The sequence below is a fragment of the Maylandia zebra genome, linkage group LG5 (genome assembly GCF_041146795.1).
Source record: "Maylandia zebra isolate NMK-2024a linkage group LG5, Mzebra_GT3a, whole genome shotgun sequence".
Taxonomy (NCBI): Eukaryota; Metazoa; Chordata; class Actinopteri; order Cichliformes; family Cichlidae; genus Maylandia; species Maylandia zebra.
Genome location: NC_135171.1, coordinates 37,778,290 through 37,802,195, shown reverse-complemented (window position 1 = coordinate 37,802,195; position 23,906 = coordinate 37,778,290). Strand labels below are relative to the sequence as shown.

Sequence of the window (23,906 nt, the reverse complement as noted above, 5' to 3'; positions counted from 1 at the left end):
GAAGACAAAAGCTCCTCTGAGACCTAATTTGCAAACAAATAAATACGAAGAGAAAAGAGACGAGGGAAAAGCCACATGTGAATTCTCCTGCAGGAGTATTTTTCTATCCCGAAATCCACATTTATTCCTCCTCTTTGTTTTTATGGTGATATGGCAGAAGAAGAAAAAAAGGTTGTGAACCAAGAGCAAAAGCCGCATCGCTAAAAATGGAACATGGATTTTAAGTGTGGCTTTTCAAACGCTGAGTTACAAGTTATGATTTTCAGTAGGGAATAAGTGGTAATTAGCGTGCTGGGTGTTGCCACGTGAGTGGGTGTATAAATAAATAGAGCTCAGGGGTGGGAAAGGCAAAGAAGCTGCAAAACACAACCTGGGTTCAAGAGAACACCACTGCTTCTGTCACTGCTGCCGTTCACATGATCAGAAAAGCCGAAGCCCTCTCATAGAGCGAAGAAGAGGCACAAATTTAGAAGTAGAACAAGTTGATTATTTCTCCCCACAGATGTTTGTGCATTTTACACATTCACAAGACTTTCCTCCCCTTTTTAGATCCGTTTTACAGCTTCCTTCTTGGCATGTATGATAGCTTGGTGAGGGAGATGTTGCACCAAAATATCTAAAAGTTTGTACTGCGATTGAGCAGCAGCACAGATAAAAGATAAGGAGGGGTTTGAAGCCCTAAGCTGTCTTTGTCCTATTTGATTTACAACTATCGGTGGCAACAATTCTGTCCCTGTGTTTGACAGGCTGCTTTTCAACCCGCCTTCAGCTGTTGCTTCTGGGAACGACTGTAAACCACCCCCAAAGACAAAGTCAGACACAGCATGTTGTTTGAATGATCCGGGGGGGGGGGGGTTCCAAAAAAGCAGCTCTTACAAACAGACATTGAAAACAAAAAGACGGCACAAGATACTGAAAAGCAGTTACTGAATCTCCTGTTCATTCACACTACTTTTCACCCACTTACACTCTCGCTTATTATAGTTGGTTTTCTCCAAATGCCTCCATTGTTTTCTCAGATTTTGCTTTCTGACGGTGTTTAAAGGCTTTAAGTCAGACATTTTTCCCCCCTCTACAGTTCTACTCTTACTTTTTTCCCCTCTTTCCATTAATACTGTTGACTCCCGGGCCATCTCATCAGATTACCCAGCGGTTTTAGGAGGAAATGTCAGGTCATACCACGCTGACTGTCTTTGAGTTTTGTTGACAGTTCCTTCTGACCCCACTAGCTGCTCCTCTGCAGGACGGCAGTTCTCTGGAGAAGAGAAATCCCATCCATCTCAGTTGCCGAAGAGGCGCGCATAAAAGACACCAAAGTGCTTCACAGTAATTTCACAGCCATCAGCCTTCATCACTATGAGAGGGCAGTGGGTTCAGGATGGTGCGAACCACGGGCGAAGAAATGGACTCACACTCGGGATCCAGCACTTTCCTACTCACTGCTGCTTTCACACATCTTGAGACAGACACTCAAAATTTGCATTTACGTAAGCTCAAATATTCTTCCTTCTCTCTCTGTCACAACCACACAAAAACTTTTTGCATACACACACGCGCACACACACACACAAACATTCTTAAACATAAATGTACAATATACCCTCTGCAGTTTCACCATACCCGTCCCGTGTCTCTCACAGTCTGGTGAGTCTGCTTCCTCTCTCAGCAGACAGGAAGTTATAATGACAAGAATACGCACGGATGCACACACACACACACACACACACACACACACTTAAATGCAAGCATAACACCTGTACACCTGCATCTACATAGATTTTAATAACAGTCAATATAATAAAGCTTGAAAATACACAAAAAACTTCATTTATAAAGCATGCATAGGAGTTATCACACATAATATTGGTTATGTCCTCACACAATCACAGGCCGCCTCCAGCCAACGCGCTCTGAAGCTCTGACCCAAACCACAGGGAGAGAAAAAAAGAGCAGGCAAAGAATCGCAGGAAGCAGCTCGCCTACTCCAACCAATCAGGGATTAAACATGACTCAGCCCAGCCTCTCATCTTATTGTGGCCTTGAGGCTGTTAGAGCAACTCCTGGGTCAAAGTTAGTCTCTCTGTATTTACTTCTCTCCCTTCCGTCCTGTTCATGAAAAAGAGGTGATGATGGCTACTTTTGTTCCCAGCCTCATCGTCAACTCGCTGCTGCTAGCGCCGCCTTTGTAGTCATTCTTTAGGCCGACCAGGGGTTTAACTTCTGTCCAATAAACAGTCCTGATTTCTAAAAATGCCTCAACCTTTTCCCATCATTTCATCTACTTTCGATTTCCTTTTTTATATATATATATATATATATATATATATATATATATATATATATATATATATATATATATATATATATATATATATATATATATATATATATATATATATACATACATACATACATACACACACACATACATACATACATACATGCCTTTTTGAAATGACACTGTCATGTAACATTTCTTTAAAAAGGGTGCTGTGTGCTGGAGCAGCACAGTGTGTGGACTCATGACGCCTGATCGAGCATTTGGGGACCAGAGGGAATGAGAGAGGAGATTATCAAGCTCCTAAGCTAGCCAGCTGCCACTGGAGCTGTGTGGGCAACACTACATCCTGTCTCCCTTTTTTTTTTTTATCCTCCCTGCCTCTTTCATGGTCACTCTCATTAGACAGTAGTGATAGCAGACATCTCTATACGGAAGTACTGCAGGACATAAGGAGAAGGAAAGGGAATCAAAAGCAGAGAACCATCAAAAATCATGCACACTAAATTTGGAAAATTCCTTTTCTCTCTGCTGGCATGTTATTCTGACAGTCATGATGGTGGAGCTTTTGTACACCTGAACCACCTGCAAGCCCTCTTATTAATTTTAAACAGTCTTCAGACTCCGATAATAAATTTATGCTTAGAGGTGGTAATCGTAGCTCGTTGTATAGCACAGTCACGACACAACTGTGTCACAGAAGAACATGAAGTCTTTTCACTTTTGCTAACTTCATCCTAATCCATTTGCAACAAGGAGTCACATTATAGCAGCTCCTGCAAGTCAAAGCATTAACGCTCAATTAATTAGTCAGTTTATCGATAACTGCATCAGAAGGAGAAGGGACACAGTGTACAGTCAAAGCAATAATGTATCCCCCGTCTAGCTGTATTGAAATTAAAAACCTCCTTTTTCTACTCTTGAAAAATTGATCAGGAATTTTTGTATGTGTGCATCCTTAACATGGAGGACACAGCTGAAGAGTTCAAAAAGAAATCTATCAGTGGTGTACAAATACTCATTCGTTCTGACACGAGTAAGTGTGTGACAGCAGACAAATGTTTGTTGCTGTTAAACCATCCCTGAAAGGGACCTGTCAATATTGATGAGTAGACATTGTGTGTTCCTTGCTTCCTCGTGTGGTTTCTCAAAACCAATCTAAAGACTCACACGATCAGCCCCAACATCCTGGTGCAGTCTAAGTGCCTCAGCAGACCTTCTGGGAAATACACACAGCGCAGCAGTTTGCAATAAAAGCCCCGAAATGATGCTCAAACCATTTCTCACATCACGCACAACAATGAAACCAGCAACAAAAACATCAAAGATTTTCTTTTTCAGTTTTACCCAATTAAGTAACTTCCTTTTGCTTACACCAAAGTTTAATTTCGGCTACACGCCGTGATAAAATCCAGCAGACCCCTGTAGACATCACAAGACTTCTAGTGTCTCACACTCCAGCTGGAGCTTAGACGTGCCAGTGAACAGTCCACGTGTGTGTACAGGCACAGCAGAGTAGCTTCAGCCTTGTAAAAATTATTGTGAAAATACATCAGCCTTGAGAGGGATGTCCTATCTGTGAAGACAGCTTGCATGAGCAAAGAATATACAGTAGCACTGCTGTGGGCTGCATTTGTGACGATTAAAAAAAACAAATAAATAAAACAAACTTCAATCCAATTTCAAGTTACAGTGACGTTAAATTAGACGCAAAATCTAAGCGATAGCAGCCTGTTATCATCCCTGCATCGCCGACACACTGTTAGCACAGCCACAGCAACACGGGGCTGCCGGTACTGGAGGAAAACAATTATTATCTCCAAATAGGGAAATTTTAATTAAAAGACTGGCAGAGTTTCATCTCAGTGTGACAACTCCATTAATTCTCAATGATAAAACAGTCTCCTAGCAGAACAAATTCAATTGGAATGGAGTGACTTCCACTGGCGGTTTAAGTGGGCAGGCCAAGCTAATCGTTTTCCTGACCTTGGCATTTTGATATCCAGGGGAAGTAGTGTGGTGAGGCCGAAATTAGCGTCATTATTCAAACGCGGTGTCGAGGGTAAGTCTGAGCTCAGTTGAGCAAAACTTTATTTAAACTATTTATTTTTGAAACAAGGAATACTAAAGTTCAACAAATAAATTAAAAGGGCAACGCCGGCCTCTATGCAGCCTGTTCATCCTCCTGTCGTCTCGCAAGCAACAAAGAAATAACCCCAGCTCTACTCACCCTGCCCCACATCCATAAATAATACCTTTATTTCATCGCTAAATCAAAATATTTAGGATACTTGATGTAATGAATCCAAACTAGTTGTAATTAGGCAAGCAGAAATAAATAAGCCACCCTTTTATTTTCTGATCTGCACGTATCATTAATATGCTGTACTGGTCTTACCTTCATCTGGATCATTCCTGGCCGAAGCCTCCAGGAGCGCCACGCTGGCGGAAAACGACACATGTTTCTTGGGCTCTGATTGCTGGAGGCTGTTAGCAATGCGTCCCTTCTTGTCGGCCTTTCGCTTCTTGTTTTGCATCTCCTTCTCATACACAGCCCATCTCTTCAGCTGCTGGGTGCGCCGCTTCTGGGCCGCCCGCAGTCTCTCCAGACTGGGCACCTTGTCCAGCTGCTGCAGCTCTTGGATCAGCTCCAGGTGGTTGGCCATGGTGCCAGGTTGGGGTGGGGTGGACAGCAACACTGGGCGATGGTAAAGGGGTGAACTGGAAGAGAAGTAGGATTCTAGCGAGGGCTGCACCTCCGGCCGTGGCCTCCTCCCACGATCGTTATCATCCTTTCAGCGGCAGTGAACGACCTGGAAGAAGAGACGGAGGGAAAAGCTGAGCCACAAAATGCCAGCTATAAACTTTTTATCATCTGGAACTTTAATACACCAGTAAATAAAACGTGAAAGTTGTTTGATGCTTGTTATTCAAGCCGACTCTGGACTTTAAAGTTGTAAAAGCTCTACATTGCAGAGTCTATTGGGACACACTGACATTTAAAAGAAGTGCTGGTCTGACACACCACAGCAAAGTGCACAGAGCTGCATTCTGGTGTCCTAGTTAAACAGACCCCAGAACAAGCTACCAGTTAACAAGGCACCGAACCACCGTTTGAGTCTACTTTCTTTTGTCTGTTGTGAACAAATATGAAATCAATATTTTGTTCATGACCGCTTCACTTCTTTCACCAACTTGCATATTTTCACTTAAGAGAGAATCAAGAGCAAGAATGAGAGGTCACGGTTTCAATGTTTAACTGAACTGCATGGGTCATAGTCTTGGTGATCCACTTGCTTTGTGAGCTGTTAACGGGTTTTTCTACCATCCTCCATCAAGGCAAACCGCTTCCTGAACACTACAAGCAAGCGCCAGCACAATGAGAGAGAAAAAAAGCACCGGAGCAGCGAGTTGACGTGGGGACTTTTCATGTCAGCGCTGCATTTTTGTAAACATGAATAAAATGCATCTCTCCTTTTCTCTCTGACAATTGACAGCAGCACCGTGAGTGAATCAGCAAAAGCCCATTTTTCAGTTTCTCGTAATTTTTGTGGACATGCAGAAAAAACAGCTAACTGTGTGGTGAAACCTAAAGAGGAGACAACTTACTTTGGTCATTGTATAAAGATCAGCAGCTGCAAAAAGTTAAGCTGAGTAAATAAAGAATAAACATGCAGGAACAGTAAGTGGAAAGTGCAGTGATTGAGTTTTGTCAGGCTACTTCCTTTGAACAGCACTCACAACAATGTACGGACGTTTTAACGCCACGGCCAGAAAAACTTCTCATCAAGTCCGGCAGGATTATCACGCGATCGTTGATCATTTGTCACACAAACACACGCACACCAAAAACAAACAACACTAAGTAAATAGCTTGAAACGTCAACATCTGCATGCTGGATGCATGACACATGCTGGCTTCTTTTCAGTTACTTACCATCACGTAACCACTGATAAGCATTTCCCTGTGCCCGCAGCTGTTCACCAGTGAAACCTGTGCAGTCTGGCTGCATCCCCTGATGAAAGGCTCCACAATGCAAATCGCTGCTTTATGTATTCAGCCTCCACCAACCTCGTTCTACATTTCCTCTGCAGCACCAAAGTGCTAAAAACACGGACAGGAAGCAAGGAGCACAATCACTTCCTACAGCATCACTTTCAGTCGCCAGCTTACCAGCACAGCGCGTCTGTCTCCGCTTGGCTCAACAGAAGTTTTCCATTAACATTCTCAAGTGGCAGCCAAGTGAGCGGTGCAAAAATGTCATCACAGCACACAAATGAAACGAAACCTTGACACACCGTTGACTCTTAGGTGCATAAGAGTTTCCAGCACAAAGATGTGAGCGGGTTCTCACAGCTTCTCACTCAAAACCGACGAGATGGAGACAACGGGCCGTGATAGTAAATACTTAGTAAAGAATGTGTCATCACTCAAAGGTCGATGCAGGAGGATTAGCTGCAGGGTCTCAGATTATTCTGCAGGAATTTAAAATCGAAGCTGTCGGCAGTTCTTGCACCAGAGGTCGTTTAGGAAACTGACAGTGAACGCAGAATTCCTGTCTCAGTTTCACTTGTTGGTTTTTAAGATGGTCTGTATACTGTTAAGTATACATTAGTGCTACACAGATATGCAATGCACAAATACATGAAAAAACTACACACTTCATTAGAAGAATTATTAATGTTTTGCCTGTGAGCATACTCTGACAGACTACTACTTACTCCCACCGTACTGTGATAGTATCAACTCGGTGCATAAATACTGTGTGATATTGTTTGTTCTGTCAGAAGCATCTGTTCCTGCTCCTCCTCAAGGAGGCCCATGCATTCAAGTAAGGACATGAAACACACCGTGAAGCTCATCCCGAGGCCTATCACTGCTAACACAGGAAATGCACCATGCTGGGTAATAAGGACACCGCTTGGATGATGTGGAAGGTTACAGACAAGGGTTATAAACAATGTCACACACAGCAGCGCGCCTACACAACTTCATCTGCGATGAGTTTTATTTTTATATGTAGAAAGTGTAAACGACCTGCAGACTTGACTGTTTTGCTCGTATTATACTTTATATATTTAGCAAAGAGCATTAAAGTTTTTACTGTCCTATTTTATCGGCGAAATGAAAGTTTGCACAGCTGAACTGCAGCCAGAGAGACAGCCGCCCGTTTCTGGTTTATAGGGGCTGATTTTAGCGAACGAGCTGTTGAGATAATAAACTCACACACGCACACGCCCTCGCAACACTGCTGCTCGGTTACAAAAGGAGCAAAAGATTTCTGATCATCCGCGAAAGTGGATATTTGCACCTGCAATCGTGCCACGTCCAAAGTCACTTAAATTGCCTCTCTTCCCCGTTCCGATGCTCGGCTTGAACTCCAACAGCTCGTCTCTACTGTTTCTAAACGTACTGAGGTGTTGGCCTGTGCTGGACGGTGATTCGATATCTGCATTAGAAAGCACTTCAACAGATGTACCTAATAAAGTGGCCAGTTAATGCACAAATCATGGGAAATGAGTGTGAGATTTGGGATTTAACTCTAAAACCACGAGTTTTCAAATGAAGATGAAGGAAATGTCGATTAATAAACTGGGCCTAAAACCTCTTTAAAAAAAAAATGTATGAAGCCGTTTTATTTTACAACATATTGGATTTTACAATGTTAAAGTTTCCTCTGAGGTACAGTGAATGAGCCCATCCAGATCAAAATGGGCTTTATTAGCCTGAGAGTACAGTATTGCAGTATCATACAGATTCCTAGATGTAGTGCTGGGCGATATGGAAAAAATATTTATCACGATACGAATTATTTTATATCACAATAATGATATGTATCACGATATACCACCTGACCTGTGGTCATCTAGAAAGTATGCAGTCTGTAAACAGCAAGTGCCGAGGGTGCAGTCTTTGTTTTGAGTTACCGTAAAGTATGTCGCAAATCCGGGTGCACGTACAGCAGCACCAGGTCGCAAACCACAAGACGGAATTTCTTTGTGAAAAATATAATTTTTTATACTTTATTTTCTCTTGCATAAAGTTAAGAGCATGTACAGTGATAAGACAACACTAATATATTTGCCACAGGCTATTTAACCCTTTAAGACCTACCATAGAACCAAGGCCGCCAGAGCTTATCTTTATGCTTTTACATGCTGTAGTGCCATTTGTGGGAGCATTTCAAGTTTCCATATATCAATACAACCGTTATAGCCGAAATTTTAATAATATGTATGCATTAAGTCCATAGTAACTACATAAATTGCAAAAAATTGTAGTGCAATAAACTACAAAAAAATTGAAAATAGTTTGTTTTTTGCATATATTTCTAGTTAGAAAAATTTAAGAGGCTTATCCCTCAAAACTGTAAATACAAAAAGGTTGCACAAAATAATTTCCAACCACGAGAAATTTATTTTGAGTGTCTTCATAGTTTTATTTTTGAGATACACTAATTTTTATATAATACAGGAAAAATGAAAATAAATATTATAATGCATCAAAATAAACTATTTCCAACAGTGTAATTTGAGTTCTAAGCATCCCAGAAACGATACAGAAAAGCATAAAGTCAAACATGACTTTTAAAAACACCAACATAGGCTTATAAGGCCCTTTCGCGAAAATGACGTCACTTCCGGCTTCGGGCAGGTAATGGCGGACATGCGATAGTTCGCGCTGACGTATATGTCAACGTAGGAAGTGTTATTGAACATAGGCAAAGCGTGTTTCTGGAATATTCTCTTTTAGTTGCTGCAAGTGCTTCTTAAGCAATTTTTGCAAAGCTATATGTGGAAGGAAACCGTGACCTAGGGCATTCAGGGCTAATGGCATTAAATGTAAGTACAACTCCTCCGGTTTCACATGCAAAAAAAAAAAAAAGATTGCGCTACCTTACGTGGTTCCAGTTCTACAAGGATTTAAAAATAGTTAGGTAAAACGGAGTGTGCCTGCTCCGACCGGTTGTAAAGGGTTAATTATATATTTTATGTAATAATTTATATAATTTGGGTTAGAAACGATAGAAGACAAATGGCACGATAGACACTTTTCTATCGTCCATACGATATATATCATCATATCGCCCAGCACTACCTGGATGCATTTATTTGCTATATTGCATTTTGTATCTAGAAAGTAAATAATATTTAAATCGAGCCTGAGTTCCTTATACAGGAAGGAACAGCTCAACCCTGTCTTCAGAGTGAGGAATACAGCATCTCAAACACCTCCACCACCGAAGTTGGGTTTTTGGTAGCATTTGCCTGTTTGCATTTCATTCAGCAATTTGAATACATGTTCAGTGTTCCTGAATAAGTATATATTTCTTTTGGTGGAGACTTGTGCTCTCAGAGTGCTCCTTGTTTAAAACTGGTAACGGATCAGTGCTCCGTATCTGCAAATATTTAGAGCTAAGGTATCTGTATCGGATCGGAACAGGATCTGTTAGCGTAGATAAATGCATGTGTCACTCAGGTTAATGCATATTTGTGCATGCTAAGCAGCATCATCTTGTCAGCTTCTCAAAGGCGTAAATTTAACTTTAAGAATTCATTAAATTTGAAATATGAATTTGAAATATACTTTTCTGTTAAAGAGAACAGTTTGTCTGCAGTCTGCAGGAGGAAAATGAAACCTTTTCCAGGAAACAGGCAAACAGCTCTAAAAATCAACACCTCCAAAACCAAGGTGTTGTGCACCCATCAGTTAAAAGTGGTCCTCTGTGCTATGTCAAGGCCCTGCCTACCTTCACAGCCTTGTCAGCGAGAACAATTCAGCACAAAATGACAGCAGTGCAAGCCCTGGCAAGGCATGCAGAGCATTTGCAACACTCCAGCCCACACAGCTGCTGAACACAGGTCAGACTTTATAACAGCTTTGTCAAACCGGATATCCTTTACGGCTCAGAATACCGACACCCGGTAAAAGGTAAACTGCTCTAAGATGGACACCACCTGGAAAAATGCTAGCAAAACCACCCCAAAACAACATGGCAGTTTGTGGTCACTGAGCAAGTCTCTGCTTTTTATGTTCTACAGTAGACAATTTATTTTCTTTTTAGGACCTGGGGGCAAAAATCTAATCTACTTTAACTTTTAATTTCTTCTTTCAACAGTTCCAAACAGGTTTCCACTGTCTAATAATTGACTTTCTTTGATTGGTGTTCAGACAGCAGTGTTTCTGTGGGAGTGGATATTTAGTCTCAGCTCCAACTGACCCCATGCTCTCTCCCTTTCGTTGCGATTTGTCAGGGCAGCAGCCAAAGTGAATTAACTTCAGAAGGGATGTGTGACAAACAGAGCGTCCACTGTTTTCCTTAGCTGTCTTTGATGCTCAATGGCATTAGTGCAGGAAATATGAAACCCAGGAGCTACTGTTGATCAAGTTAGAGGAATCAGAGCAGAGGTAATGATGTTACACGCGCACACAGACACACACACCAAGTGACAGAAAAGACAGGAAGATAGAAACCTACCCAACTGTTGATGAGAGATATGTTAAACTTTATGTTACTTCACATGTAGTTTAACACATATGTATATATATCTGTTGTAAAGTTTTAGTTCTTCCTCTTGTTTAACAGAACTGATTTGTCCAGATTGTGCCACAGAATAAACACGTATATGGCTCACAATCAAAGTTTCTGACTAAAATCCAACTGTGCAGCTGTCACAATCCCAGGGAAAATCCCTGACAGAAGTTTTGAGTTGATCAAAATGTTCACATGCTTAACCAGGCTGTCCTTTTACGTTACTGTGCATCAGCAGTGATTAACTTTACAAGCAGCAAAATGTGAACTTTTTCATTTGCCTCTCAGGCAGCCATATGGTGCAGCTTTTGGGGGAACTCTTGTGAAAAATGTCTGCCAGCTCCTCTGTATGTTTCTCAAGTTATGGCTCCAGTATGGCAGTGTGCTGGTTGTGCACTGGTTTCTGGGCTACAGAATGTACAGACTTGCTGCTATTTTGATGTCAAAGTGGAACAACTTGCAACAGAAGCTTCACTTGCTTGTGTTTGTGACCCTGCTGTCATGTGCAGTATAAAGTCAATGCGAGACACTTTATACTATAATGTAAAGAACCAATGAGCAGCACTTGACAACAGAGGGATTGAAGAACTCCCTAAGAGGATGACTGAGAGGGATAGCCGTCTACTGCAACCAGTTTGGAGGTAAGAGGAAAAAGAAGGTGAATATAGGGATACAGCACAAAACACACTATGCTATTTAATAACATGCAAAAGCAGGAAATGTGAGGAATGAAGGAGTGAATTTTTCCCTTGTTAGATGGTAAAAGTCAGTGCTTAAACCATGCAGCACTCTCATTGTTCATGAAGGTGTTGCACTGGTCTACAGCCAAAATAAATGTCATTGGATTTTGCTCATTTTGGGTCCCTGAAAATGAAAATGATGCTTAAAACTGTCATTTGGCTCTGGTTTTTATGATATGTTAGTAAATCAAAAAGTTCTTTGCAGGAACCAGAAATGACTAAAATACATTTTGACCCTTGAAAACACAAATGGCAGTAGTATAAGTGGGTGGTGATTTTCAGATCGGGCTCTATATGACGTGTAAATCCTAATTGTCAGATTTAAACTTTTGATTTCTGCTCTGTAATTCCTTGTAGTAGTAAATCACTTCAACTTTTTACTTTTCTTTCACAATATGCGTTTGATTGTACTGCGACTCATCAAAGTTGCACCAGTGACACATCTGTAACCTTTGCATTTCCTCTATTGGCACCATACATCATTAAATAAATAAATTAGTTTGGTTAGGAAACATATAAAGGCTGATATGCAAGTGGTGAAATGAACATTTGTGGATGTCATAATATTCTGGGTAACTGACGAAACCGACGTTCCTCCGTGTCACAACATCCTAGCATGCTAACACACTGGTCATTGAGTTTTTCTGTGAACTGTGGAAAAACCCCGGCGTGTAGTCTAATATAATCTTTCAAATAAAGTCTTCTCTAGACCTTTTTCTGATTTTTAAATTGTTCCGTAATGAATAAAGATGAAATATTATTATATAAAGTGACCATAACCAGATGAGAATGGTGTAACATGTAAAAAGACATGAAATAAAAATGGTAGCCAATCAGCTTGTTTTACATTTGAAATTTGCACATCAAAATCCATAAAAAGCACAGTTTATCTCTGAAGTCGACAGCTTCTGAAAGACTGCTGACAGCAGCATGAGCAGTGACACAGAGCATATAAAGGCATTTTCTCTGGATGATTTCACTCAGTCTCTAAAGCTTAAAGATGCCCACACGCTGATACGCCGACTTGTTTTTGTAAGATGAAACCAGCCGAAGAGTAAAATTGACATCAGCATAGTCATTGGTGTTTATTAAACCGTTTCTGATAGCAGAGAATAAATCATTCGCAGCCTTAAGGGGAGACCGTCTGGCCCACAAGGTGCTTCATCAGGACCTAAATATCAGACAAGGCAAACAGTTGTACCTGATACGATGGCCTCACAGGAGGCAAAGACAAACCATGTGAAGATATGTAAAACACAGGGTGTTCTGGTGACTGTAAAGCCTCTGGTGATATCACAGCTGGCGCCCAGGGCCAAGGCTGCAAATCACAGATTGACCTCAATCGGCTCCCTGGCTGCAGATACGAACGTTATACTACGCTCACGCATTCTGCGAAAAAGACACAGCATACATTTGATAACAATTAAGGCAAAAAGCAGGACAGACACCGAACATGAAGCACAAACACTTTACTAGCAGCAGCAGCTGCTTCACGTTCGGTGTCTGACCTGGTTTTTCAAATTCCCAAAACAGAGCAATTATACACAGTTTTTCAAACTGTTTTGCAATAAACAGTCTGAATTTATTCAGGCTAGGTTGTTGTCTTCATAAATTGGCAGCTGCTACAACAAAAGCCCTGTTTTGCTGTGATTGCAATGTCACAGAACTGCAGGCGAGGTCACTACAAAACATAAGCAGCCTGGATTTTAGGAACACACTCTTTCCTCATAAAGTAATAGACAGGAAATCCTTCTGAAGTAGACTTTCCATTTAACCTTTTAGTCTCAACCCATAATTGACTTTCCTGTTTCAAGTCTAAGAAGAAAAGGTATAACATGAAAGGCAAAGGCAGGGCCTCAAAAAGCAATATGTCCTAACAAATGAAGTTTGGGGTTTTTTCTAGCTTTAAGCTGTTTACTACTGCTCGCGCAGGACGAGCTTCAAAAAGAAACGGAGACGTACTTTCTTTCACTGATCACTCGCATCTCTATGATCCAGGTCAGGTAAAGTGGGTGTTCGTAAGTTTGCTCATTTATTGGGATTGTGTTAAAATGTTTAAGCAAGGAATAAATGCTTCCAACGAAGGCCTCATCCATTGGTGTGTGTGTGTGTGTGTGTGTGTGTGTGTGTGTGTGTGTGTGTGTGTGCAGCAGCACTGACATCAGCTTTAAGCCACCAGCATCTCCAGAAACCAGCTGAACTGAGGTCATTTAGGACTTTCCATCATCATTATGAAGGTGAATGGGCACTAATGGTTATAGACATATAGATAATGGCAGCTTGAGTGTGTAACACCACCGTACAGGACATAATACTCCATTGGCAGGATTTCATCTAAAGCTCTTAAATGGCTGGCAGGATTTTTGTCTCCATATAATGCCGGATAATGTTTGAATCGTGTTCGTCAGCAGCAGAGAGGAATATACTTTATTTCGCAAGAAAACCCTACTTAAGGTCGACTGATTTCAAGGTCGACAGCAAACTCACACTTCACACTCTTCCATTTGGTGATAAAGACTGCAACAAAATAGACTAAAAATGATTCAATCCAAGATTGAGACTGAAAGTTTTTTCAATCTTAAACTAACAAAATTATATTTTTGTCACACAAGAATGAGAATTTGTGTGCAAGAGGCGAGCATGAGTGCATAACTCTGCTAAGCCCACACTGTGCAAAAACCTCTTATATCCAACATATCCAGATTGGTTTGTGATGTTTTTTTCCTTGAGAACATCAAGCTGTTTTTGAGAAGATATGGCGTGAAATGTCAGTGCAAAGATAAAAAAAACAATTCAATTTAAAAAATTCCCCAAACTAGATCCTTATCATCTACTCCAAAGTCTTTGATATAACTCTGATGAATATCTGTGTGCATCCCAAGAGACAGACAGACTCACAGAACTTCCTTGGTGGTAATGATAGAAAGGCTCTTTAAATCAATTGTGTCAGTTTGATACAGCTAATGACTAGGGATGGGTACCGGTATCCGGTGTCATTATGGCACCGGTTCTGACATAAACGGTGGTAACCAGACCGAAAAGCAGCGCACATTTCGGTGCTTTCTTTCGGTGCTTTTTTCCCTTGAGATGTAATACACTTTGAATTCTAGCCAATCATTTTACCTTTGCAAGCATAGTAGGCGGGCCCGGGTACGTACGTGCTTTTAGAGCAGAGCTACAGATTAAAAACGCCCAAGGCGAAGCGGTCAAAGTCTGGCTGTACTTCACAGCAAAAGATGCAAACTCAGCAGCCTAGAACAAGTGCTTTAAGCTGATACTGTGCAAAGGAGGTAACACCTCGAATCTGATGAAACACCTGGCGACGCATAAGGCTTTTTTTAAAGCCGAGAAATGCGCCGTATTTGATAGCTTGCTGCGAGACCTCACACCGGGCACATCTACTGCGGGTGTGGTGCCTGTTATCGGACCCGGAGTTAGCAACATCCCCCAAGAACCCGAAGAGGAGCGTCCTGGCCCCTAGCCCTGCCAGTGTAGCAGAAATGATGACGGATGATGATGGCAGCAGCAGCCGTTCTTCTCTGCGTGAGTAGCTTAACGTTGTTCGTGTGTAATTTATGTTGAGTAGGCTAACCAAGTTATTACATTAATGCATGTAAGGTGAACTAGCAAACACCGTCGTAGTTACATGCGGCTGTCTTCTTGTTTGATGGCAGATACTCCCTTCACCCTGGCCAAAAAGGCTAAAATGCCCAAAGAAAAAGTGGAAAACAGCTAAACATGAGAGGTTTTTGGACCAATTTTGTGTTCTCCATTCTTTAAGCACCAGTTTGAGCACCGTTTAAGCACCGGCACCGTTTCAAAAGTACCGGTTTGGTACTGGTATCGGATAAAACCTAAACGATACCCATCCCTACTAATGACTAGCATTTGTCTGCAACACAGCCTGGATTATGCTACTGCTAATGCACGCTAAATGCTTCGTATTAAAAAGTGTATGACGGGTTAAACACCTTTTATGAAAGATTAAAGACTTTTTATGCTGCACACGCCTCTACTTTCTCCACAAAGTAACCCACCCCTGCTTTTAGATGTTTATAATAAAACAAACATTAGCTTTGTTGGGTTGCTGTGAACTGATGCATCAGCTGCTGAGGTATCTGCACAGGAATCAGTTACTGCAGACTTGAACTCTACTTGCTGTTTTCACTGGACACCATGATCGACCAGGACAGACATTTTTACGATAATACAAACTTGCACTGAACACAGAGCCCAGCTGGAACCGACTGAGCATTTTATCTGTAATTAGAAGACTTCCTCTAATTGTAAGAAAATGCAAGACCTTCTCTTCCACCCACGTAGATACACCCAGTGTAGTCTGTAAGAAAGGGTTTATGAGGAGCAGCACAAATGAACACAAAGTTAATCCCCCATGCACTGAGGCAATGCAAGGTAGGCACGATTTTCTATTCACTGCTTCAAAATGACATTTCATCTATTAGAATTTCCAAGTCAGTCACTCATTTTGAATGTTTTTCTCTGAGCACCATCATCAGTGTCCTTAAGCACATTTGCTCACAAAAAAAAAAAATAGAATAAATAAACAGGTCTGAAGTTGAAAACGAAGCCCAGTGGTCCCACACCTAAAGGCCGTTTCCCCCTCATATCACCCTTTTGTCCCACTCAGCCGCTCATTAAAATGTTTTTGACGAAGAACGTTTTTAACACAATGAATAGAGATAAGCGTTCAGCTTAAATGGATGCTGGCTGACTACAAAAGCAGTGTCAGTATTCGAGTAGAATCAGTGCTGACTAAAAACAGCATAGAGGTCATTTTTTTCCCACTGAAAACACAAGTTTTTTTAATATGCCAAGTATGCACACCTCTCTATTTAACAGCTTATAAAAGACTTTAATAATATCTCAAATGAAGCCACTATCTTTTTAATGACTTCACATTCAGTCACTTATTCCATCGTGAATGCCTAATATCATCATAAAATGCCCTCATAATGCATTACAAATACACTTCTTGTAACTCCAATGAGAGTTTTCTTCAAGTAGTGAATAGATCGCCTTAACAAGCACTTACTTCACCAGATGGCAATTAAACGGTATAAAGTTTCACAGCTGCCCTCTAAGCCTGAAAGCACCGTTGCCAAAATAAGAAGGCTCCGCCCACAACGGCCGTGACCCTGTCAATCAGCAACTCACTCGATGCATGTGTCCGCTTTCTCTCAATGTGGATGCTTCTGTACATGATGTGCTGCAATGCTCTGATCTGTCTCTGCCTGTCACGAGCAGATGTAAAGCCAGAAAGGTCAAAAGACACAAATCGCGCAACCAGACGGCAAAACATCAACAACAAAGCCTTTCATCAAAGGACGGAAACATTAACGCACAGCAGTTTCCATCGGAATTTTGGACTGTTTCCAAAAATAAAGCACAACGAATCGCAAAGGTGCTCTGTTTGCAATGATTCAAAATTAGGGCAGGCTGAAGATAACCCAAGTTACAAAGTTATCTTGTATCAAAAAGTGACTCAAATGATTATCAAACACGTTATCTTGTTTATTTGTCCAACCCTGGAGCATTCACATCACGTAACTGTCACCGTGAGAATACACACTTGGCCCACTTTGATACACTAATCATGTCAGTAACTTCACATGACATTTAGCAGCGAGAGGGCGTGTGCTGTGTCAGGACGTACTGCGTGGAGACACAGTAGTGGTAGTGTCACACATACAATACCCCATTGTGTTTGACAGAGCGCGTGTCTGTGTGTTTTCTATACGTGTGCACGCATTCATGCAAGTTGTACAAACCCCTCTATGTCATGATAAACTGTGTGTGCAGAAAGAGCCAGCGCCCTCCCCGATCACCACCACAGCTCCCTCAATCCCTCACACCCCGAGTTCCAGCCCAGTGCTAATGTCTCTGGGTCAGGCTAATTCATTTAATCACCTGCTAATGCCATCGACAGGCCAAGCAGATTAAAAAGACCACCGAAACCGTTCAGCAAGACGGCAGAGGGAGTTACAGCTGTCGCACAAGTGACACACACCATCATTCACTGCAGAGATACGAAGATTTAACTCCCCGCAGAAAGCCTGTCAGGACTGAGAGGCAGAGGAGACAATTTCACTATTAATTACAGTAAAAAATGGGAAATTTATTACAGGATTTCTCTGAGCTTCTGTGTGAAATGGAGGATTGAGCGCTGCACAGCGCCTCTTTCAATCTATGTCAACTTTTTATGCCACTTCTGGAAAAGTACAATGAGATTATTTTGTGCAGTAAGAGCTCAATCCAATTTCATGTCCACAATGAGAAATATAGCTTCTTGGTTAAAAAAAAGAAAAGAAATGAAATGACTCCCTGCTTATTTCATAGTTTAGCTGAACGGCAAAGACTTTTACAAAGCGAATGCCAGCTCTGGGTTCATTACTGAGCCCTACAAAAGTGTTGATGGCATCAGAGAGAGAAAAAATAAATCCATACCATTAGGACTGCACAGTAATTGTCAGCATACTGTGCCTTTCACTGGCACTGCTGAAGGTGACGGCCTCAAATAACATATTGCACTCAAGGAGAGCAAAGCGGACATTTTGCATAACAGAACACTTGGTATTAAGTATGCGGTATATATTAATGGATTAATCTGGAAGGAAGTGCTAATGAGGACTGATAAGGATATATATAGTCCTGGTAAGGAGAAAGCTCTCCTTCAGTTATAAGGCTTTATATATCAGAATGAAAGTAGCCTGGTCCCTAGTGGGCCTTAAAATCAGTTACGCACAAACATGACATACACCAACTATTTATTTATTTAACAACCATTAACCCAACATTTAGAATCAGCGAGTGAAAAACCAAAAACACCATTACTGCTTAGAGGGTAAGTTAAAGCCGAGTGCTGCTAATCACATGCATTTGATTTCCTGATCATGAGCAAGTGTTGAGCAATGATCTTATTGTTACTGTCCATCAGTCCGGTAAGGCTTATAACAATTAGAAATTCGGCATTCTTCAGTGAGGCCGATTATTCACAAATGGAAAACATTCAAAGCAGTCGCTAATTTTCCCAGGAGTGGAAATCCCAGCAAATTCCTCCCAAGGTCAGATCACGCACTGCTCAGAAAACCTCTACACTACTCAGTTAGCACATTAGATATTAAAATTCATAAGAGTACAATTAGAAAAAGACTGAACAATTTTGGCCTGTTGGGAATGATTGCCAGGGGAAATATTACCAAAAAGTGAATGGATGATCAACTTCAAAGGCCATGCTCTTCACCCTCAGATGTGCCCGACATTTGAATTTTGTTGCTCTGTGTTTCAGCGTAGTGTTACTCATCCACACTAGCCTAGGACACTTCAAGCTGCACACTGCAGAAACAGCAGGGATTGGCCTATGCAGGCATGTGGTCACCCGTACAAAACCAGAACGTGCCTCACATAAAATAAAACCTATGAGATTTTTTTTTAAAAGCTGTAATAATAATAATACAAAAAAAAGCTGAATGATTTTGACAGCACTTGATTGGCTTTTGGTTTTGGAATGTTCGCTCAATCATGTTTGTTATTGAGATTAAAAGTCGATTTACTGTGCAGCCCTTGTACCAACCGTCAATCACAGTGATGATTTGGACCTGGGAACTCTGCAGAAATTGAGTTGACCATGAAAGCCTCTGTATACCAAAGTTTTCTAGACTCAAATGTGCCGCTGCGTCTCCGACAGCTAAAACTTGCCCCAAATTATGTCATGCAACAAGACAATGATCCAACACACAGCAGCAAATCTGTAACAAAAAGAAAAAGAATCAAAGCTTTGCAATGGCCCAGTAAAAAACAAAAAAAAAAAAAAACAACACACCTCAATCTGACTGTAATGCTGTGGCGGGACCTTGAGAAAGCTGTGCACAAACAAATGCCCCCAAATCTCAATGAACTGAAGCAACGCTAACGAAAGCTAGGGCAAAATTCCTCCACAGTGATGTGAGAGGCTGATAAAGTTATAAAGAAAACAACATGGAGCCTACTAAGGGTACACAGCAGAACAAGGGCTATCAATCTGCTCTCCATGACAAGATGGAGCATGTCAGCCCTATCATGGAGAGGGAAATTTGTGACACTATGAGGTCATGTCAGAGGTATCTACGGTATGGGGAAATGACAGAAAGGCGGTATAAACAGACCTAGATCACAACAGAAGTGCAGGCCCACTCTAAAACTGCATTAGCTGACTTGTTGTGTGATGAATTTCAAACTGCTGGCCTATTAACTTCTTGGTCTGAAGAACCATATTTTAAAAATCATACAAAGTAATTTCTGAGAATGGTAGCTTAGGCAGAAAACAGAAGATTATACTGGCTGGTACATCATCAGTTTTAGATAAATCCAAAAATAAACACAACTAACATCTTTTATTTAAATTGTGAGGCCACACAATTACAGCAAGTACACTCAGTTAAACTTAAACCGGGAAGTTGGTCCTCGCAGACTTTGGAATTCACGTGCTCTCCATCATTATGTTGTGTTTGAAAGGCTGGGAGGCTAGAAGATTCCATAAGCCTGTCACAGAGCAGTCCCTGGACTGTACAGTCTCTTTTTAATAGAATTACTTTCTACTTCTAACAGTATACTGTCACTTTTCCTAAGCAGGTAAAACTGCTAGCCTGTAACAGCAATACTTCAATAAGTAATTCATAGCTGACTGGGTCCTTCAATGTCTGATAAAGTCTGGAGAAAGTCGAGCTGTGATGTCTTGCAGCCATTAATTGCTGATTTGGACAGCGCTGGTTTGTTAGCACTGTGCAGCTGAGACACCTGCGTGCAGCCAGGGAGGTTTATAGAGGTGCACGACACCTCGTGTTTCCGACCTCTTCAGCAGTGTTGTTTCTCTGATTGTTCTCTGCAAGTTAAGTACTGCAGTGTTATCATTAATGATGGAAAGGGATAGCCAAAAACTATTAAATGAAAAAGGTGGCATCATCTGATAATTATAAGACAGTGACACCAGCTTTTTAACTCATCTGACAGCATTTTAAAGAGATTTAAGCTTTACCCCAGAGGCCTCATTATCACACACTACCAATTATTCTGAGCCCTTACCTAGTGTTGAAGAAACACGGCGCAAACGTCTAATGACACAGCACACGGCAATTAAAACAGGAAGCCGTTAGTTTTGACTGTAACACCAAGATTCGACACCTGACCTTTCTGACAAAACACATTCATTAACCGAAACACGACCCCTGGATGTGTCAAACTAGTCTATGTGGTCAAACTGACAAAAGGCAGGTCTGCATTTTGACAGAGCCAGGAACACACGCACACAATCACACCTTCAGTGCAGTGTCAGGCACTGTATCGTACTGCAGTTGTTCAATTAACCGTGCAAGTACGAATATGATACGTCTATAATGTGCTGTCGTTCTACTTCCCCACAGATGTAGAAATAAAGACCAAGGCTTTTTGGAAATTTTGTTTTTATGGGCTCTGATGCAACGAACCGATCTGTCCGTGTTTTATGTTGTGTTATGTTCTGGGCGCCAGTCTCCACTCGCTCAGTAGCAACAGCAGCAGTTTCCTTTTTTCGCTGAAAACAGAGTAAAGAGGAAACCTTGTTACTCAGCAGCAAAAGAGAGAGCAGAGGAGCAGCAGCTGCTGCTGTACGTAAACAGATAAACAGAAAACCGAACAGGCACTGGTGAGATGCACACACGCGCTCAAACACACGCACGCACGCACACGTGTGGTTGAAGACGCTGATGTTAATGGATATTTGAAGTCAAATACTGAAAACAGGTAGTCTCTCGGTTATAGTGGTGAGCTGCAACACCACAAAGAGACAACTAAAAGCTGAGACAGCTTTGATAAAGTTTTATCTGAGAAATGCATGAATACAAAAACACACAAAAGACATTTTGTATAAGTAGACCTGGGTAATTTCATATTTTTCAACATAAATGTGAATAATTTACTAAAATGTCTCTTGTTTGATGCCCTAATTGGATGAATATTAAAGTCTTTCAGTACAAAACATCAAAAACCCTTAACCCTTTAAGACCTACCATAGAACCAAGTCCGCCAGAGCTTATATTATATTTTTACATGCTGTGGAGCCATTTTTGGGAGCATTTCAAGTTGCTATACATCAATACAACCATTATAGCCCAAACTTTAATAATATGTCTGCATTAGGTGCATAGTAATTACATAAATTGCAAAAAAGTGCAATAAACTACAAAAAAATTGAAAATCGTTTTTGTTTTTTTAACATATATTTCTAGTTAGAGAAATTTAAGAGGCTCATCCCTCAAAACTGTAAATACAAAAAAGTTGCACAAACTAGTTTCCCACCACAGGAAATTTATTTTGAGTGTCTTCATAGTTTTATTTTTGAAATACACCAATTTTTATACACTGCAGGAAAAACGAAAATAAATATTATAGTGAAAATTTGCAAAATAACAGCATATGCATCAAAATAAACTATTTCCAGCAGTGCAATATGAGTCCTAAGCATCCCAGAAACGACACAGAAAGTCATAAACTCAAACATAACTTTTTAAAACACAAGTATAGGCTCATAAGGCCCCGATCGTAAAAAAAACTACATTTCCGCAAAATGACGTCACTTCCGGTTTCGGGCAGGTCATGCGGTCATGTGATAGTTCGCGCTGATGGACGTAGGAAGTGTTACAAACAGCTGATCGGATCGGCGAAGCGTGTTTCTGGAATATCATGTTTTTGTTGCTGCAAGTGATTTTTATGCAGTTTTTGCAAAGCTATATGTGGAAGGAAACTGTGACCTAGGACAAGCTGATGGCATAAGATGTAAGTACAACTCCTCCGGTTTCATATGCAAAAAAAATTATTGCGCTAGCTTACGTGGTTGCAGAGCTACCGGGATTTAAAAATAGTTACGCAAAATGGAGCGTGCCCGCTCCGATCGGCTGTAAAGGGTTAATTTTAATAGTGTTGTTTACTTTTTTTTAAAACTGCCGTCAGCAGTTTGATGAGATGCCATTTATATTACATTAAACTAGCAGCTGGTTGCTTAGCCTATCACAGACTCCAAAACAGGTAGTCTAGGTTTGTCTAAAACAGGGGTGGGGGAACTCCAGACCTCAAGGGCCAGCGTCCTGCAGGTTTTAGATGTGTCCTTGATCCAACACAGCTGATTTATAAGGCTAAATTACATCCTCAACATGTCTCGAAGTTCTCCAGAGGCCTGATAATGAATTCATCTTTTGATTCAGGTGTGTTGCCACAGGGTGAGATCTAAAACCTGCAGGACACCGGCCATCGAGGCCTGGAGGGAACAACTTCAACAGAGTACTCTTCAAAATATTCAAGAAAAAACATTCCTGTTGAAGGTGGAAAGTAGAAACTTGTTTCAATGGATGTGGCACAAACACACAATCAACCACCAGGATATGATGGCACGCGAGGAGGAGATAACCAGCAGCCGGTGATGAGGGGCCCAACAGTAAACAAATGAGTCAACGGAGCATCGCTGGAGCTCTCACGTCCTGCACTCCATATGATAGAAAGAGCGGTGCCGATGTAGTTAAATGGTACGACTACCTGATTGTGTTAAAGGAAGTAGCGAATAATACTATTTTTAGCTTCTTTTTTTTTTTTTTTTTAAATACCTAAGGCTGGAGAGGATTTGACATCAAAAGCAATAGACAGCAAATCAACAACATGCCTTACCACCTAAATGCCTGTGTAGTTTCAGATCTGCACCACTAGGTGACTGGATCCTAGTGGCGACTTTAGAGACCTACCAGATATATTTTCATTTATGTGACAATATTGTGCATCCTCCTGATAAGTTACAAGTTATTTTAGTGACTGTTAAACTGAAATGTTAAGCAGTTCTATTATACTTTTACTTAAAACTTCCAAGGCTATTTTTGCACTTACATATGACTTATACTGTTTAACTACTATTCACTTTAATGCAGCTGCTGGTGGCGCCTCGTGGCAATAGATTAACACTTTGAATTAAGCATTCTGTCATCAGTGACAGTAGCTCATTGGGAAAGACAGATAGAAAATGCCCTTCACTTCCATCACACAATTCATCCTAAAAATCATTACAGTAAATTTCCTTGAAATATCCCATCATAGAATTTTGAGGGTATTTTTCGCTCCATCTCTCCTACAAGCACCTCTAAAGCCCATTAATTCACACACCATGCTTGGCTACAAGAACATTTTTTTATTTACATATCATCTAAAACTGGTGATGTAAACTACGAACTATCAAAGTAAGCAAACAAGTCTGCTAATCCCATCAGACATGCTTGCAAACATTCTAATGGTCGGTCTTTTAGATAATTTAACTAAAGTCAATTGTATTCATGTAGTGTCAAA

The 23,906-nt window shown here is 41.0% G+C and overlaps 1 protein-coding gene across 3 annotated transcripts in view; it reads right to left on the bottom strand.

Annotated features, from left to right (window-relative positions):
• Positions 1 to 23,906, bottom strand: part of ppp1r16b (protein phosphatase 1, regulatory subunit 16B) — a 100,636-nt gene that overhangs the window by 63,624 nt on the left and 13,106 nt on the right. For 2 of the 3 annotated variants that reach the window (XM_004547674.5, XM_004547675.4), the window contains exon 2: positions 4,677 to 5,091. In XM_004547674.5, the coding sequence (XP_004547731.3) occupies positions 4,677 to 4,944 (268 nt within the window). In that variant the 5' untranslated portion in view covers positions 4,945 to 5,091. Of the gene's footprint in view, positions 1 to 4,676; positions 5,092 to 6,215; positions 6,300 to 23,906 lie in introns of those variants that run through there. The other variant, XM_004547676.5, reaches the window with a different exon arrangement.